At 42.9% G+C, this 17,789-nt stretch overlaps 1 protein-coding gene across 1 annotated transcript in view; it reads right to left on the bottom strand.

Annotated features, from left to right (window-relative positions):
* MAK10 (MAK10 homolog) overlaps positions 1-17,587 on the bottom strand; it is a 35,157-nt gene extending 17,570 nt beyond the window's left edge. The window contains exons 1-10 of the mRNA XM_087391701.1: positions 17,406-17,587; positions 14,908-14,975; positions 13,928-14,068; positions 13,665-13,832; positions 13,224-13,374; positions 12,760-12,839; positions 12,296-12,559; positions 3,343-3,486; positions 3,100-3,234; positions 2,913-3,011 (exon numbers count right to left, since the gene is read on the bottom strand). Of these exons, the coding sequence (XP_087247827.1) occupies positions 2,913-3,011; positions 3,100-3,234; positions 3,343-3,486; positions 12,296-12,559; positions 12,760-12,839; positions 13,224-13,374; positions 13,665-13,832; positions 13,928-14,068; positions 14,908-14,975; positions 17,406-17,493 (1,338 nt within the window). The 5' untranslated portion in view covers positions 17,494-17,587. The remainder of the gene's footprint in view (positions 1-2,912; positions 3,012-3,099; positions 3,235-3,342; positions 3,487-12,295; positions 12,560-12,759; positions 12,840-13,223; positions 13,375-13,664; positions 13,833-13,927; positions 14,069-14,907; positions 14,976-17,405) is intronic.
* Between the last annotated feature and the right edge of the window lie 202 nt (positions 17,588-17,789).

Below are 17,789 nucleotides of genomic sequence, written 5' to 3' on the forward strand. Positions count from 1 at the left end.
AACCTGCAACAAAGTATGGGACAAATCCCAAACAATCACCCTTCTGCCAAGGGGATAAAAGGCATCTGAAGTTCTCAAACGTAACTCAAGTGCTCACAAGCAAAATCTGGGCAAAAGCCCTTTGATTTGACACCTGTACCAAGTGAAAAACACCCTCAACATTGAGGTAGCATACAAAATACAGCGCTCTCCTAGCACTTTCGCCTGACAATGTAATGCATAAACGGCCCTGTGTACACAGTAACAACACAGATCCCAACGTACAAACACTGAAGAGAAAACCTTTTGAGCACTGTCAACGATGGACAGTTAGGGACCGAGTAAACTCGATGCGCCCTGGCCAAGCGTGGCTCAACTGAGATTTTCAAAGTGTCATACACAGAATGTGACCTACAAGAAATGTCACTGAATACATTGCGGAAACAAGACCAATGTGGGCACCCTGGCTCCACACTGCCTCAAGGCATACACTGCATACACTTCCAGGCAAAAGCCCTTTGAAATTGTCACCCGAAAACTAAGATTTGCACTCAGCAAAAGCATAAAAGCCCTCTGCAAAATCAAGGCATTTGACCTTCCCGAAACAAAATAACTGTGCAACCACCACACACTGTGGCACTAGTCACCTCAAGCACGAGCGACACGAGTGTACTTGCTGTACCTCAAACACACAATTTTGAGAACTGAACAAATTCCGGGAATGAAGAGCAGAGTGCTCTCTCTTTTCCTTCTTCCCAAAAAAAAAAATGTGCCTGCTGTACCTGCGCAGGGTACCTGCTGTACCCTGTACCTACGAGGGCACAAATCCCCAAAAAAATTTTCGAACCTCCTGTCGCAACGTCCGTACAGCCGCGTCCGTATGGTACGGCTGCCTGTACGGCGTCCGTACAGTCGGTACGGATGGCCGTACCTGTCCGGTCGATGGGCTGCACGCAGCCGGTGTTGCGCGCTGGTCGCGCTGGCTGCGCGCGGCCGGTGTTGTGCGGTGCGCGCACTGGCTGCGCCCGCGCAGCTAGCAGCAACTAGCTGTTGCTGCAGCTCTAGCTGCGTGAGCAGCTGCTCCTGCGCTGGCTGCTCACCCTGCTCGCTCGCGCTGCCCCGTTCTGCTCGCGCGCGACCTACTCTTGCTGCCGCTGCTGAGGGTACGATGCCCGAGGGGAGAGGGAGGGGTAGAGGGAGGGGTAGACCGGAGTTGAGAGGGAGAGGTAGAGGCTCTAATACCACTTGTGAGGGAAAGAGTGAAGGAGTGGAACGATGAAGACAGAGAGAGAGAGGGAGACACAAGAAGTGTGGGTGTGTCAAAAGTGTTGAGCCACACCACAAACTCATAGGTTTTATTAGGATTAGGCTTTCACCCTATGACTGTCTTAAAGACAGTCATAAGTGTCATAACATTTATAAGGGTGGCAATGTGCCTTTACCCCAACACGACATCTATTTGCTGATCTTCATCTGTCATTGGAGGGTCCTTCAGCAATTCTCACTGATAGTCAGAGTGCCATTGCAATGGCAAAGAATCCAGTGTTTCATGCTCGCACGAAGCACATTGAGGTTCACTATCACTACGTCAAAGAGAAGTTGCATGCAAGAGAGATCAGTATGATCTTTGTGTCCACACATGACAATGTTGCAGATATTTTCACCAAAGCACTACCACGTGAAAAGTTTATGGCATTTCGCAGTGCCCTGAACTTATATCCGTTTGGTGATTAATCAGCCTTGTACATGACATTGGCACTGCAGGGGGGTGTTAGAATTATAGATATAATTCAGCAGTGACCAATGTAATTTAATAAGCTAGTTAGGGGCACTTTTCCCTCTTTAAGAGGTTTTTTCCCCTAACCGCAGTTAGTCCACTAACTATGGTTAGTGACTACTAAGGTTTTGTCACTAGGACAAAACCTTATCTCTTACTCTTTCAATTGCACTCTCACACTCTTCTATTGCAACTAAGCTTTCAAGCTTTCAGCTCTCAGCTCACTCTCTTGCTCTCTCTCTCCCCCAAATCTTACATTTCAACCTAGCACCAATAGTATAGAGGGGTTGCAACTTGCTAGGTCATTTTGTATCAAAGCCAAGAGTGAGTCATTAGAAGGCTGGCATGAGGATAAAGTATCTCAAAGATACATGCAAGTATGGGATCATTTATTAGACGGGTATGTCTGTGGTTAGGTATTGTGACCAGACTAGCTAACTTTTTTGGAAGGTCCGAAACAGTACGGGGTTTTTTAGCCAATTCTGAAATATGAAACAGCGTTTCGGACAAGTTTTTTTTCTTCCCCTAATTTTACTTGTGCAATGCCCGACAAACCATTTTTTTGCGTGCACCCGCCCTCTCTCCTTGCTTTTCGCCCTTTGGTTCTTCCTCCTTTGCTTGTCCGTTCTCTTCACTTGCACCACTATAGGCTTCTCTCCTTATACTTTCCTCCACCTACATCAAGCTTGCTGGTCTTTTTCCTTCTCTCAAATCTCCACCTTCCTTCCAAGTTCCTTTATTTCCTGAATCCTCAGATTCATATGAATTGTTCCATAGCATAAGACTTGTCTTATAAGTCACTTTGATATTGACCAAAGATGTATCTTTCAAGCTTTTGTAATGTTTTCATTAATGATATATGTATGTATAATATATATGAATTAATAACCTTTAAAACCGTTTCTTCCGACGGCCGAAACTCCAAAACACCATTTCCCGCCATTTCCAAAAATCTCGAGAACTATGATTATGACAAGATATTGTTTCTTGCTTGGAACAAGTTCCATCTTGTGGCTCAAAAGACGTAAACTGCACTCAGTCTTTGTTCGACAAAAGCCAAGTACAAAGCGACATGTCAGGCTGTGAGTGAGTTGCTCAAATGGATTTTTAAGAAAACGCTAGGTGAAAAGTTGCATTGCTAAAATATGCATCATACCTGTTGGAGTAAAGCACCCCATTCTACTAAAATCTTCCCAAGCTTGCGGCGCTGCCATGCTGTGTTGGTGCAAAGTATTCTCAGTAGATAAAGGGTCAGCTGTTTCCAAGCCAAAGACAATTTTAACGGTTATGAACAGAATGAAAAACATGAAATCCCCACTGACGAAAACGACTGCAAGACCTACCTGTCCAGACTTTGAAATGAAGTTGTCAGATTCAAATGCCTTGCTATCACCAATTTGAGGCAAGCTAAAAGTGCCACGTAAAACATCAGAGATACTATGTCGCCCGAACACTTTCCCATCTTGCACCAAGAAAATCTGTATCACATTCAGTACCAAAAGTGAATATTTAAGTAGAAGAGGGACCAATAAACAAAACAGATGCAAACGCTTCGACCTGTTTATACCATGGCTAGTGACACCTACTTGAAGAAATGCTCTTGTTACTAAGTCAGGTTCACGCTTCTGAAAGTCCACCAAAACTTGTAGAAGCTCTTCCAGGCTAACATTGGTAGAAAATGAGCACACAAGGTCTAAGTCTTCAAGTAATTTTTCAAAATGCACCAATGTCTGCTAAGAACAACACATGAAACAAAAAGGAGTCAAACTAGATCTAGACACATCAGATACGCCTTGCACTTCAATTCACTAACTAGGTAGCCAAAAAATGTGTTGTGCAGCCGTGACAATACCCTGCGCATACAGTTCCTCCTAATAAGGTTTCCCTGTTGCAACATGACAACCAAATCAAAGACCAAGAACGGAAGAGAGGAGGGAGAGATTCGAGATTCGAGTAGGAAGCGGTTTAGTAGGGAAAACAAACTTTAAAATTTTTTGAAAGAAACTGTATTGCTATTCATAACGAGAAACTAGTTCATCAAGAAAAAATAAAGAATGTAATCCTTTACACAACCTTTAAAGTAGAGCTCATGCAAGGCTGTGGACATGGCAGTTCAAACAGAGTACATATAAAGTCATTGTATGGATTTTTGTGAGCATAATATAAGTGATTCTTTCTCTAAGGGAATAAGGAACAGGTAAAGCACCTTAATGTAAGCGAATGAATAATTGGGGGGAGGTAGGGGGGTTAGTTTGCACACCACTGTTAAAATACTTTGGACAGAAACTGCATTCCAACAAGGCATTTCAACCGCTTCTTCCCCCTATTTTTTTAAAAAAACTTCATATATTATCTCCAAATTTCCCTAGGGCTGCAAAAAGGAAAAAACTAGCTGTTTGCAATCTGCATCTCAAGGTTCCATCTCAACAGTTCCTAAATTGACCCTTCACAGCTTCCATAAAGATGTGACTTCCCAGATCATCATTGTCATTATGGACTTCACATATGGCAAATGCCTCGTCCCACCAGTGGAGCCACCCTTCAATGACGTAAGACTTCCTGTCAACATCCTCCCTACACATTTCTCTAGCCTATACTATATTAGTTTACCCTTTTCCATCATTTTAACACTAGATTACCGCTCCATTATCCCTTTTTTCCTTATCCTCCCTTGGAGGTCTCTGTTAATGTATGGATAGCTCTACGTAATCTTCATGTCCCTTGTTGGCCTGCAACTGCTAAGCCAACAATTGCCGTATGGCATCCTCTACATTCACAATCCTGATGTTCAACGAACGTGGTTCGCGTGCCATCGAGCGTGATACTTGTTGTACTAGCCGAGTTGCCAATGATATCAAAGTGTCATCTTCGATTTTCATAGTAAACTTCAAAGATTACTCCACATGGAAGCAATTGTCCAGGTGACTATTACTTCTCACATCTACAAGGTTTTGGCTTTACTAACTTTGGTTTGGGGTTTTTTTTCTAATGCCAACTCCAACTAAAATAAACTGAGAGCACTTTTCCCTATACTACGGATTGCACTGCAAAAACACTAAACTATACACAAAAACTACAAAATGACTTCAGCAAAGAAAGAGAAGGCTCCCTTGCACTTGTTTACTGCTGATTAATATCTCCTTCAGTCACAAGCTTTATCCTCAATTATCTTGCAATAGACTTAGCAAGAGTGCTTTCAAAATACAGATTTACGTTAGCACTATGCAAAATAATCCAATGCTCCTTAATCCTCCCTGAACTTTGTCAATTCGTTGCCTATTGGTGGACTTATATGCAATCTCTACATGATCAGCTACCAAGTATTTCTTCATGGCACCGTATAAGGCTCCAATTCAGATCTGAAGCCAGTAAAAACGGCAAGCCTCAATGAAGCCTGGACAATGACAGCAACTAAAACTGGCAAGCCTCAAATTCAGACCTGAAGACAATGGGATGACTATTAACATGTCGAGCATTGAGTGATGTTGCACTCTCATTCAGGTGTAGAGGATAATATTCGTGACTTAGAGACAAAGATGGAGACTGAGGACGAGGCCGTTGATATTAAGGGGAACGATGCAGGTGTACACAGTGACTGTAGACTTCAAAAAGGAGAATAAGCAGCAATGCTGCATGACTCTAGTATCCATGGCCACTCAAGTACTCTGCGTCCAAGTATCACTTAGTGGTACAACAGTCACCTTCCTTATCAACAATGGTTGCTCTCATCTAGTTCTATGGGCAAAAACTTCGGTTGACCACTAGTCCTAGTTCCCAAGACTATCAGATTGAACTTGCTAATCGAACCACCATCTTGTGCAACACCAGAGTCAAAAACTTGTCCTTTTGCATTAAACACTAGTTGAATTTTGACATCATGTCCCTTTCTCAGTATGATATCATCCTCGAACAACAATGGCTCTACGACTACGATCCATCAATTAGTTTCCGCTGCCATACCATCCAATTTATCCACTAGGGAAAACTTATCGAGTTACCTGGTTCTAGGGATGCTCCTTCAACACCAGCTGCCTCCGCCTTATAAGTTAAGAAGTGGGTTTGTAAACGATAAGTTAAAACTACACTTCTATTGGTTACGACAGTCGAGGAGACACCGAAAAAGGATCCTCTTGAGTACCTCAACCAACTCTTTTCCTAGCCTTACCTAGATATTTTTCCACAGGAATTGCCAAAGCAATTAGAGAGCAATTACCACCTCGACGACCAGTGGATCATCCAATCGACCTTATTCCAAGAAGTAATCCACCATCAAAACCTCCTTCTCAGGTTTCTGTCACACAAAACGAAGAAATCCAAAGACAAGTGACAGGACTACTTGACAAAGGTCACATTCGGCCTAGTCGTAGCCATTTCGGTTCTCTTGTACCACTTATGAAAAAGAAGAATAAGTCAATGCGTCTCTGCATCGACTACCGAACCCTAAACGAGCTAACCATCAAAAACAAGTAACCATTGCCTCGCATTGATGACCACTTCAATCAACTTCTACATGCAATGGACTTTTCAAAGATTGATCTTCGCTCCAGTTATCATCAAACCCGCATACAAGAAGGCGAAGTACGGACATTGAGAATGTATGGTCATGTCTTTTGGGTTAAACAATGCCCCGGCCACATTCATGACATTAATGAACAATAGTTCGTTGTCGTTTACGTGGATGGCATCCTCGTCTTCAACAAATCCTTACATGAGCACAAACATCTACATAAAGTTTTTGAAGTTCTCTGCACCAAATCTCTCTACATCAACGTAGAGAAAAGTGAGTTCTTCAAAACCCAACTCGAATATTTGGGACATGTAATTTATGCCCAAGGAATCTCTATGGATCCCAAGAATATCAAGGTACTCCGGAACTGGCCTGCTCCAAAGAACGTTCATGATGTCCACTCTTTTCTTGGTTGGGCAACTTCTACCATACAAAGGTCTAACAGTTTTCCAAGATTGTAGCTCCTATGCCCGAATTATTAAAAAGCATGGAAGTATTCCAGTGACTTCCCGAAACAAAGTATAGTTTCCAACAGCTCAAGCAAGCACTCACTACCACACCTGTTATGACTATTGCTGACCCAAACCTTCTGCTTGAGGTCATGGCTGACACTTCCAATCCAACGTAGCTACACGAGCAATCTTGATGCAAGAAGGCAGAGTTATTGCTTTTGACAGCCATAAACATTCCGATATCCAAACCATTATGATAAGGATTTTATTGGTATTGTTCATGCCTACCGCGCATGGAAACATTATCTCGGACTCAATTGTAAAGACAAATCATCACTCTCAAAAGTATATCTTCACTAAGCCAGCAATGAACACTCGTCAAGCACACTGGGTTGAGTTTTTGGCCAACCTTCACATATAACACTCGGATTATGGTAACTGTTAATCAACTATCCAAAATGGCACACTTTTGTCGCTTGCAAGAGCAGTGCCCAGGCTCCACACATCGCCAAACTCTTCATACAACATGGATTGCCCAAGAACATCGTCTCCGACAAAGGGAGTAGATGGACTGTATTCTTCGAGGACTGGGTTGTGGCTCACAACAACTCATTGAGAGGGTATCAAAGAAATAGAGCCAATGCAACATGATCCCAATCTTGTCTGCTTTCTCCTACAAGGTCATTGTGTTGCACTTGCCAAGAATTCAAATGCCTGCTCTTGTGAAATTTCTTTGTAATCTCCATCGATTTCTCCTACATCTCCAAATCGCCGCCTCTACCACCCCCTGCCCGTGCTCATCGGATAATTGTTGCTCCCATAATCTCTCCTTTGTCCACGCCCCAGACGGCCACATGAACTCTCACATACCTCTATTGATTCTCATTACACCCCTCCCTTACGATCCTCTCTCTCCTCACCTGTATTTACTTATAACTATAATTAAATTCTCTACTCCAACCCCCTCTCTCTTACTTTCTACCCCCTTACATTCCTTTCCCTCCCTACCTCTATTTACTTAAAACCTTTCTACTCTAACCCACTTTTGCTCTCTTTACTAAGTAAACTTCTCACCTTTCTAACTACATTTTCACTACTCTACCCCCCTTTTTCTCTCTCCTCCTCTTACTAAGCCTTTTATTTATTTATAAAGCCTAATTTTTTGTCATAATATTAGAATGATTCTATTTGCACCTATGTTTCATTAGTTACCTTACCCTAATTCTTTTTTCCCACAATACCTCTATATTGTGCTCTTCAATAAACTCTACTCTCCTTTTTTTCCATCCTCTGGAAATTATGGGGGAGCGACCACTGTAGCATGATAGAGGGGCGTGGAGGAAGAGAGAGTACTGCCATACACAGGCCGCCACATGGACAGCAGATGAGTATCCTTCTTAGGGTTACTTATGACCCACCCTTTGGGTCAAATCTGTCATGGTACAGACAGCCATGGTGTTGGCCATTCCTTGGGCCACACACGGAACCCTCATTCACGTAGTTTTGCAATTTTATTGGAGGCCCCATTGGAGGGGCACAAGGGGCTGTTGCCAACCCTGGACTTGAGCACAAGAGGCACAGCCAACAGGGGGTATTGACTCTTATATGACCCCAAGGGCTGGTCTGGTCAGCCAGTCCACTGACTGAATCGGCCAGCCAGGGAGCTGGATCAGCATAACCCTGATTAGGTCGGCAGTACAGGCCCCCAATCGGCTATTTTACGGGTATATCAGCCTCTCCATTGTGGAGGAGGAGTGTTTCACTCGACATCCTTGCTGAGGCCTACTTCAAAGCATTGATTGAGCACTAGGAGTCACTCAACTGGAGGAGATGGATCTCACAAAGAAAGAGAGCGCAGACAATTCTCTTATGAAGTTTACCGGTCGAAATTTCTCTTCATGGCAGCTATCTACTCGCCTCTACTTGATGCAAAAAGGTCTTTGGGGCATCGTTGATGGATCTGAAAGAAAACCAGAATCAGAGCGAGAATTAGCAGTATGGAATCAAAAAAGTGATAAGGCAATAGGAATAATTGGACGAGCTCTCACATTGGATTATTTTCACCATGTTGATGTGAAGAAGTCTGCAGCCGAGAATTGGAGGATTCTGGACACTTTTCGGTATGCACATGAACCATTCAAAAGCAATATTGAAGCAAGAATTATTCGACTTGAAAATGAATGAGAACAAAAATCTGGGAAACTTCCTAAACAAAATGCAATCTCTTCTTAGACAATTGCATGATCTAGGATCACGTGTAGAGGCAGATGATAAGAAAGCCATTCTCCTGAAGTCCTTACCTCCGAAGTACAATGAAACAGAGAGAATTCTATGACTTGATGAAAGTGCGGATTTTCGTGACTGTGTAGCTCTTCTTTTAAGCGAAGCAAAACATGATGACATACTTCAACCGTTCGGTGATACAACATATGCAGTCAAAGGTAAGAATATTCAGAAAAAGAAGAGATGTGGTCATTGTGGCAAGCCAAGGCATGATGAACAGCATTGTTGGCGCAAGCAGAAAGTACATGATACAAAAGCCAAAGCCTATGAAGCATCAGGGTCCGAAGATCACGCAAATTTTGTAGCTTTTAGTAATCAAGATTGGGCATTTTAATTCTTACGGTGCACTGGTTTTGCGTCTGTTGGCGTTTATAGTGATTACCAGTCTGAATTTGTTCGCTCTTAAGGTGTTTTGTTCACCAGTTTTGAGTAGTGTTGTTTTGATCCGTTTCCTTGTAACTTTTGATTTGTTGTTCTATTTCCTTCTCCCCATTTCGACTCGGGGGGAGTCTCATGGGGAGACCTATGGTCCTAAGGTTGCTGGGGCAAGGGGCAACATTCTGATTGGCTATGTGATGTAGGCTGAGATCTTTGATTGGGCCATGCACTGCATGTTTGATCCTCCAATGCATGGGCAGCTACGTGGCATTTGGTATTATTCTCTTGCCGCTTGGTGACTATAAAGGTTGCTCGTGAAGGTTCTATCGGTGACAGAGGCAGCTATTTGACGTCCTATATAGTCATAAAGAGATGATGAGTTCCTTCCTTTTGTCCAAGCTTTGTGCCTTAGATAGAGTCGATGTGTAGCAGCTGCTAGGGTTCTTTAGAAGAGTCTTTGTATTGGCGACAAGCCCGGTCTGGATGACCCTGCATCAATAGTTCTTTTGAGTTTCATGTAATAGAAGGTCTCTTGTCTATCTCCTCTGTCAAATACAGCTCATAATCTTCTGTTGATTCTCTGAATAGATATCCGTGAAGCTTTTGTGTTAGAGTTGTATTAATTGAGATCAAATAGAGCAATCTACTGTGTCACGATCTGACATATTCCTTTCTCTATACCTTAGGCTTATGGATGGTTTGATGAATGGACACTTGTGGAAGGGTACGCCCTTTCGACGGGATACTTCTTATGAGGCACAACCCTTCACAAGAGATTCTATTGAAGAGACTACCATTGTAATGTACCCTCTCATTAAGGGTCACACCCTTCACAAGGGATACACAACTCTTCATGCACATACACTTTGGAGTACACACTTCATGTGTGACTCCACTCTCTATATAAGAGAGGTCCAACTGTATGGATGACACACTACAGACACTCGAGCAATACAAATATTCTTTGTTCTTTGCTATTTCAGTCTCCTTTATGTTCCTTAGCACATTTCTAAATAAGGAAATCTAAGATTTCTTACAGTGGTATCAGAGCAAATTTCCCTCCTGCCTGTAGGAAATGCCCCCCACCTTCTACAGTGGTATCGGAGCAAATTTCCCTCCTGCCTATAGGAAATGCCCCCCACCTTCTATCGCCTATCTGATACATCTACTTCCACTAGAAGGATATCCACGCACGTTGTGCATGGAAAAGATGGAGAGAATGAGCGTAAAAAATTTTAGCACCAACCCCACCTAAGTCATCAGTGGCCTCTCCATCTCCCTCACATCACGAGTTGATGTGAATGGACACGACAAAAATCGTGTCTTTTGATGTGCTTGGGCTGTCCCAAAACCAAGGGACGCACCTTTTTCATCATCAGACACATCTTTTGATGAAGAGTTTTTGACTCCTCGCCTAAGGGACACACCCCATCGTGGAAAAAAGGACACATCTTTTCGTGTGGGGACATCCCTCTTTAAAATAGGGTTACACCCCTTCATGAAAAGGTACACCTATTCCAAGGGTCATACCCCTTAGAATAGGCACACCCTTTGGCACCAAGCACCAACCTACAAAAGGGTACCTAGAGGGCCTAAAAAGGGCAACCAGCCCTACACCCAAGGCCTAACCCAAGACTACCCTAGGGACAAGGCAACCCACGTTTTAATTTTTGGCAACCACCCAACCTAGGCAACCAAAAATAAATGACGATTCCCGTTTGACGCAATTTCATCACGCAAGTTCGCCTCTCTTCCACGCCATATGCCGCTCTCCATCAACCGATTTGCTGCCCTGGTTTCCAGCCAGTCTTTCCTGGCCCAGATCATCAGCCCTTGCTGCCCGCAAATCAGCCCTGGAAGCGAGCAAAGCACTTCCCTCAAGCAGCACCAGATGCAAGCAGCCTCTGCCAGCGAATCAAATCAGTCTGGTCCCTACTGCTCATAGCCTGTGAACAGCAGCTCTTTGCTGCCCTAAAACTCCGGCTAGCCAGGCCCGGGCCTGTTTCAAGTACCCCACAGGTTTCAACGCAGGCCACCTTAGCCAAGCCACGGACTTCAATGCAAGAAAAGTGTGCCAATTTTCACGCAATCTGCAAAACGCCTCTGCCAACGCCCTATCTCCTCGAAAGTCTCGCCAGGCACCTGTTTTTGTTCACATATTCACGTGGACTTGCAAAGACAGCAAAATGGACCTCCGGACAGAGATTTTCAGGGCTTTTCTACGCAACTAATTGGCAGATCTAATCTATGCCAGGTGGATTCTTTCCATTCTTTTTCTAAGGATTCTCTTTCATATTGTTATTTGCTGCTCATTATCAAATTACAGCAAATGAAAGCCCCCTCCTTAAAGCATGGAAACCCCTGGTAATGCCTCAGCCCCTTCAAGGACACCTCAGGCATCACCTGTTTTGAGCCAGTGAGCTCTTTTTATTTCAGCACAATACTCAGCAAAGGGTCTTAGCACTCCCTTTGCCTCAGCCCCTTGTGGCTTGTATGAGTTTTTCTCTTTGGTGTCACTTTGTCCCATAGGCCCACGAGGCCTTCTGTGGACATTAATATATCTTTCTTTTTATTTCTCTCCCCCCCCAACCCTGGACTCCAGAATCTGAAAGTCAAGAATGTGCACATCAGAATGCAATTTGGAGGGTTGAGAATTTCCCAACCCTATAGACAAGGAACATCAAAAAGCAGGGGGAAAGTGCACCTTTCTTTTTTTGTGGGTGGAAGAGGAGGCGATTGACATTAATAGCAAAGCAAGCAGTGTTTCAAAGGCCAACTTAATGGCAAAAACGGTAAACTCAACATTGACACGATTGCACATGTTCATAACGTAGACATTGAGATAAAACCAACAGCTTCTCTGAGAGGCAAGCAACGATCATGGCCCCTTTCCCGCACCACAAAATTTGAAAAGATTACCTCTGGCCAGTTAACCATCTTGATAGACCGGGGTGGCGTAGGAGCAGACAGCCGCCTATTTACGCTTGCATCAAATCCAATTGCAGGCCGGCCAGATGCGGTGGTTTTCTCACTCCTCAAAGATTCATTGTGTTGGCATGACAGAAATTCAGAGGACTGTCGGATGGACTTCAACTCCAAAAGAGCTGCTGTAATATACTTGTGCGCCATCTCTAAGCCTCGTCCTTGAGGTTTGTTCATATTGACTATTGTGTGATAAAATGCCTGGGCACCATAGATTTAAGTGTCAACTACTAACCGTTCTGAAGCTCTAAATTACAAGTTCAAGGTTATCAAGTTCTCTTTTGCACCGCGTACAGCCAATTGAGCAACGATTGAGTCCTCTAAGACAAGAAAATCATCAGGACTTTCACAATGAAATCGATACTTCTAAACACAAAAGCCTGCACAATAAGAATCATAACCTTTCTGAATCGTACACGAGACAAAACTGCTTGGCAATATCCTTCTTCCAAATCTGGATCCTCTTGCAACAGCTCAACATCTGCAAAATACAGCTTCAAAAATTAATTGTTTCTAATCAGTTGTAATAAATTCGAATGGACATGCTTCAAAGAAACCGCCTCTTTTCATTCTACCAAGCATGAACATGAATAGACATGACAACAATGAAACATGGACAGCGTTGAGACCTAAGGTCTTGCATCAAAACACACTCACGAGGGTGCAGCTAGCTATATACTATTTACATCGTGTGCACAAAGGAAAAACCGAGTTTCTCTCACTTCTTTGGAGGTGGAAGACCAGACTTTGAGCATGACAAAGGCAAATGCTCAATAGCCAATAATATGCCAACAAAAAAAACAATTTGTAGTTGTGTTCAGTATGATTTTCTTTTTTAAGGAAAGTTTGAAAGTCAAAGCCTAACCTTCCGCAAACTTTTTTTTCACGGTGACACCCTTGCTGCCCTTTAACTGTCGAGCCACTACCTCTTCTACTGAGTGCAACCCAGACAAACATTTTCCATCCCCCTCTCCTTCTAAAGGGAGACCAAAAGCAACTGTAAATAGCTCTTCCTCCTGCATTAATCAAATACTCTTTCATGTTATATTTCCAAGGATGAAGCCGCCACTACACGTGAAGCATGAACTTGCGGACTACAAGTGAATTAATAACAGTAAAACTCCTTAATATCACCAGAAATAAAGTTAGAAATTACACAAACGAAGTGACCAGAAATACTTTGTCCTTCTGAAAGATCAACTTCTCTTCCAAATGATTCGCATGTCATAACATTAGCCTTTGGGCAGAACTAAAGACATTGAAATCCAGAAGTCAACATAATGAAAGTTTGTTGTCTGGGACACACCTCATTCGTATGAGCTGCAGAGACAGCATTTCGTATCAAATTGCAAGTTGCTCTGGTTGTTCTGCAATATGCATGCAACAGGGCATTTGGGGAAGTTCTATCCAGGTCTAGCAGATAGAGACAAGAAAAAACTGTCTGAGCCAATGAATGACCCTTGTGCCAGGATGCCTGCACGCATCACAAACAGGTTGTATTAAATCTGAGCATTCATGAAGTCCAAAACAAGGTTACCTGCACACAAAACTCTTTCCAGCATTTTATACCTCACATGCTAAGAGGTGATCCATGACATCTACTATCTCAGGAGCACTCAAACCGATAGGAGCTGCTCCCCTCCGAACAGCATCTTCAAGTGTTTTTACACCAGAAGTTGCCATTCCTGCATCCATCTTTGGATCCATTATCTGCAAACCAGTTTGACCAAGCTAAGGATACAAATTAAACCAACAAGATCTGAACCTATACCAGAGGTTTCGAAGCCTTAGACTATGGGGAGTCCCCTATAAAAGGTTAGGAAGGGGGGGAAAGCCTACAACACTATTCAATTAAATGCAGCACAAATCAACCTTCTTTTCTTGTGTTTCCACATTGTGCTAATCCACAGTTATATTCCAAGTTTGAGAATGTGGCCAATAGAAGATACAGTAGCAAATAGGCCAAACACACCCAAAAGAAAAAAGAGAAGATCCTCAACAAGAAATCTACCACAAATGAGTGAAACAGAACATCCCGTCTGGCCTTCATTAAGCACATGAAGCTGTAACACCAAATTCTTCCAATGGGAATACATGATGGGGAAGTGTAAGAATGAATGAGGTGACAAACCCCACAACCCTTTAGGAGACCAGGGGAAAGGAAAGCGACGAAGAAAAGAAGTGAATGGGATTAACTGAAATAATCTAAGAAAGATGACTCAGGCAAAATACATCTCTGATTATAAAGCCACAAAATGGTACAGCCCAGCGATGCACGTCTTTGCTGGTATATGAGACTCCTGTGGAAGCTCATCTTTTGTCTTTTTATTTGTTCTTTCGGGGAGCAGGAAGGAGAAAAACACAGCGAAATATAGACAAAAGATAAGGGGAGGTTTTGTAAAGCCTTCCTGTTAAAATGTAGATAGATAAACATTCAAACCTCACAAAAATATCCTTTATTACGAAGCTAACCTGTAAGCATGCATTTATATCACATAGCTGATATGTAATAAATACCACAAAATTTTATGGCAATGGCAGTTCCCTACCTCCAAGGCAGACATCGCCTCAAACAAACTGAACCTCTCTCCATGAACTAATTCACCAACTTCCAAGTCTGAAAAATAATGAACCATCAGTGAATATTTGAATCAGAAAGCTACCAAAGCTAAGATTTTAAAAGCTTTACAATCTGTACACATGCATCCATGTAAATATACCATCACAAGACTAGAATATTTCTGATCCTAGTTTTCAAAACTCTTAAAAGAGTGACACAAGAAAAGAACAAAGAAAGGTAGAGAAGGGGCAGAGAGGAAGAAAGGGAGGAGAGGCAGAGGGCAAGAAAATAAAATTTTGTTTTTAAAAACCTTCACATAAGGATAAATGCTAAGACAAAGACTACTCCTGAAGCAAGTACTTTCATCATTAGTGCTTACTAAAATATCTGCATGCAAATAAAACAAGCGTGTTTGAGTGCATATGCACATGTATGTGTCTGCAATTATGTTCAAGCATACACGGATGCATTATATGTATCTTCATCTATATCCTCGTGAAAGACCAGATACATTCAATCTTATGCATTGGGAATCGTTTACAAACAAAGCTTAGAAAATGAAACAGCAAGCTGGAGAGAAGAGAGGGACAATGTGTAGACAGATAAGCTAAAGGCTGGCGAAGGGGGCGGGGGGGGGGGGTTGTTTTCGTTTCGTTGCTTATTAAAGTCCACGTGAGACCCTTCAAGATCTATGGGACTAGTAACCACTATTAACTAATAGTGGTCTTTTACATCTACTGTGTAAGTGATTGAAGAGAATTTGCATAGTTCCTTAAGAAAATGTCAATTGTGTGAAGTAGGACCTATCCTCTACTAGGTTTGGAGGATGCAAAACAATTTCTATAGGTGTAGCAATGGGAAGAAGTGGTGGAAGGGGAAAGAGATGATAGGAGGAAAAGAAGATGTGATAATGGAGGGGTTGAGATAATTTTAAGTGTGGTACGCAATCAAATAGCTTGTCTGCAGGTGGTAGGATCTTGGGCTTGTGTTTGTTGTGCTACGACGCATTTAAGAAGTTGGAGGAAGCGGATTGTTTCAACTGTGCTTAGAGAGGCACATGCAGTCTTCATGGAAGGGCACTTGTTGGAAGGAGAGTTTTAGTGGCTAGGTGCCTACCCCCATCATTTCACAGAATGAAGTAGAAATTGCTGAACATTAGATGAAACAATGCTGGGCACGGGTTCCTTGTCTTGTGTGCTCAAATAGAGGCCATTGATTTGATCCAATACAATATGCTCCATGCCGAGATGATGCCAGCTTGCTTGAATGTTAGGGTGTATTTTGGTATATTTGGCAGCCCCAACCAGTTTATGTCAAGTTCTTGATAGGTTGGTAATCTTACAAGAAGTTATCGGCAAATTTGATGATGAAATGATCCAACCAGCCAAATACATCTTCGCCTAGTGCTTGTAAAAGGAAGATGGTTGGAGCTTGGTGTTGTAACTTCAGCGAGAAGCTGAAGTTTGCTTGTTGAGCAACAGCCTACTGCCTGTTTGTATTCATCAATACGTAAGGCATGGCATTGATTGTGCTTGCAAGTCGGGCTAATGAGGGCTGACTGGATGGCATTAGAAAAACAAAGGTGGAGGTTGCTTGCTACAGCTAACACTCCCCGCAGTAGCCGAAGATAAACAAAGATGTAGTGCCCAGCAATCACACAGTGCTAATTTCAAATCCAACTTCTTTCCTTAGTATGTAATAGTGTAGAGAGAGAGAGATGTGTGCAGACAGTAAATGAACTAAGCTGAAGAGAGAGAGTATCCAAAGATGGACCAAACCATATACAAAATGCTTCTTTCATCTTCAAGTAACTCAATGCCTACAATGACTCCATCTAGTCTAATCATCCTAGTTCCCACAAAGCCCTGACCAACATCAGCAACAAATTCTAAAAATCGACAATGAGCGGTTATATGTCCGTCAAATTGTCACCTTTGATGGTGATGAAAAAATAAGGCTGCACCCTAGTATAATCCCATGCCGTCATTGCCCTTTTAACAATATTGTATATGGTCTCCTTGGCACCCTCATTCAATCAAATTTGAAAACGAGTGTCATCCTACTTATCATTATCGTTCACATAAGCTGATTCAATTCTTACTCGTTCATACAGACTCCTACATGTCGCATCCTCTTTGATCACGCCCCTGAACTCTCTCTCTCTCTCTCTCTCTCTCTCCCTCTCTCTCTCTCAGCGTTCACCAATCATTTCATCGGTAAAACTGAGGTATTGAATGGCAATCTAAAGCTGATCCTTTCCATGTGCACGGAGTTTGCACTTGCGCAACTCTTGCTCTGTGATACGCACGAGAAGCTCTACGATTGAGTCCTCCAATCACTCCTAGACGGGAAGGAATTCAGGAGGAACAGCGGTTGACCTCCATATAGAGGAAAGGCGAGCCGAATCACTGAGTAACCAAACACTGAACAGAGCAGCAGAGGACAAGGGGCCTTTGTGGGCAGATAAAAGGATGCAAAGTATGATACCGTTGCAGACTGCTGAAAAGAAGTTGGAAGCATCGGCCCATGCGGTCTGATCGCCGGCAGGAAACTCAACTGCAGGGTCGGTCTCCATAGCTCCTGGAAAGGGCACGAAGGTGAAGCTAAGCGGCAGCCATGGAGGCTTTTGCAAAACAACTGCGACAAAACTCTCCTTATTACTTCCGTGAGAACGTCGATAACGAGAGCCTTGACTTTAGTAAACTGCTCCCTTTTGCCCTAGTTGCACTTAACCCTCGGGATCAAAATGTGGCTTAGGTCACAACTAGGGATGGAAAGGACACATGGCATCATTTTATAAGTGGGGACGCATGTCATCATTCCATTCATATCCTCTTCTACCCATTGAACGGTATCTGATCTCACGACCAA

The sequence above is a fragment of the Dipteris shenzhenensis genome, chromosome 20 (assembly GCF_047967505.1).
Source record: "Dipteris shenzhenensis isolate YYH24624 ecotype China chromosome 20, Dip_SZ_1.0, whole genome shotgun sequence".
NCBI classification, from domain to species: Eukaryota; Viridiplantae; Streptophyta; class Polypodiopsida; order Gleicheniales; family Dipteridaceae; genus Dipteris; species Dipteris shenzhenensis.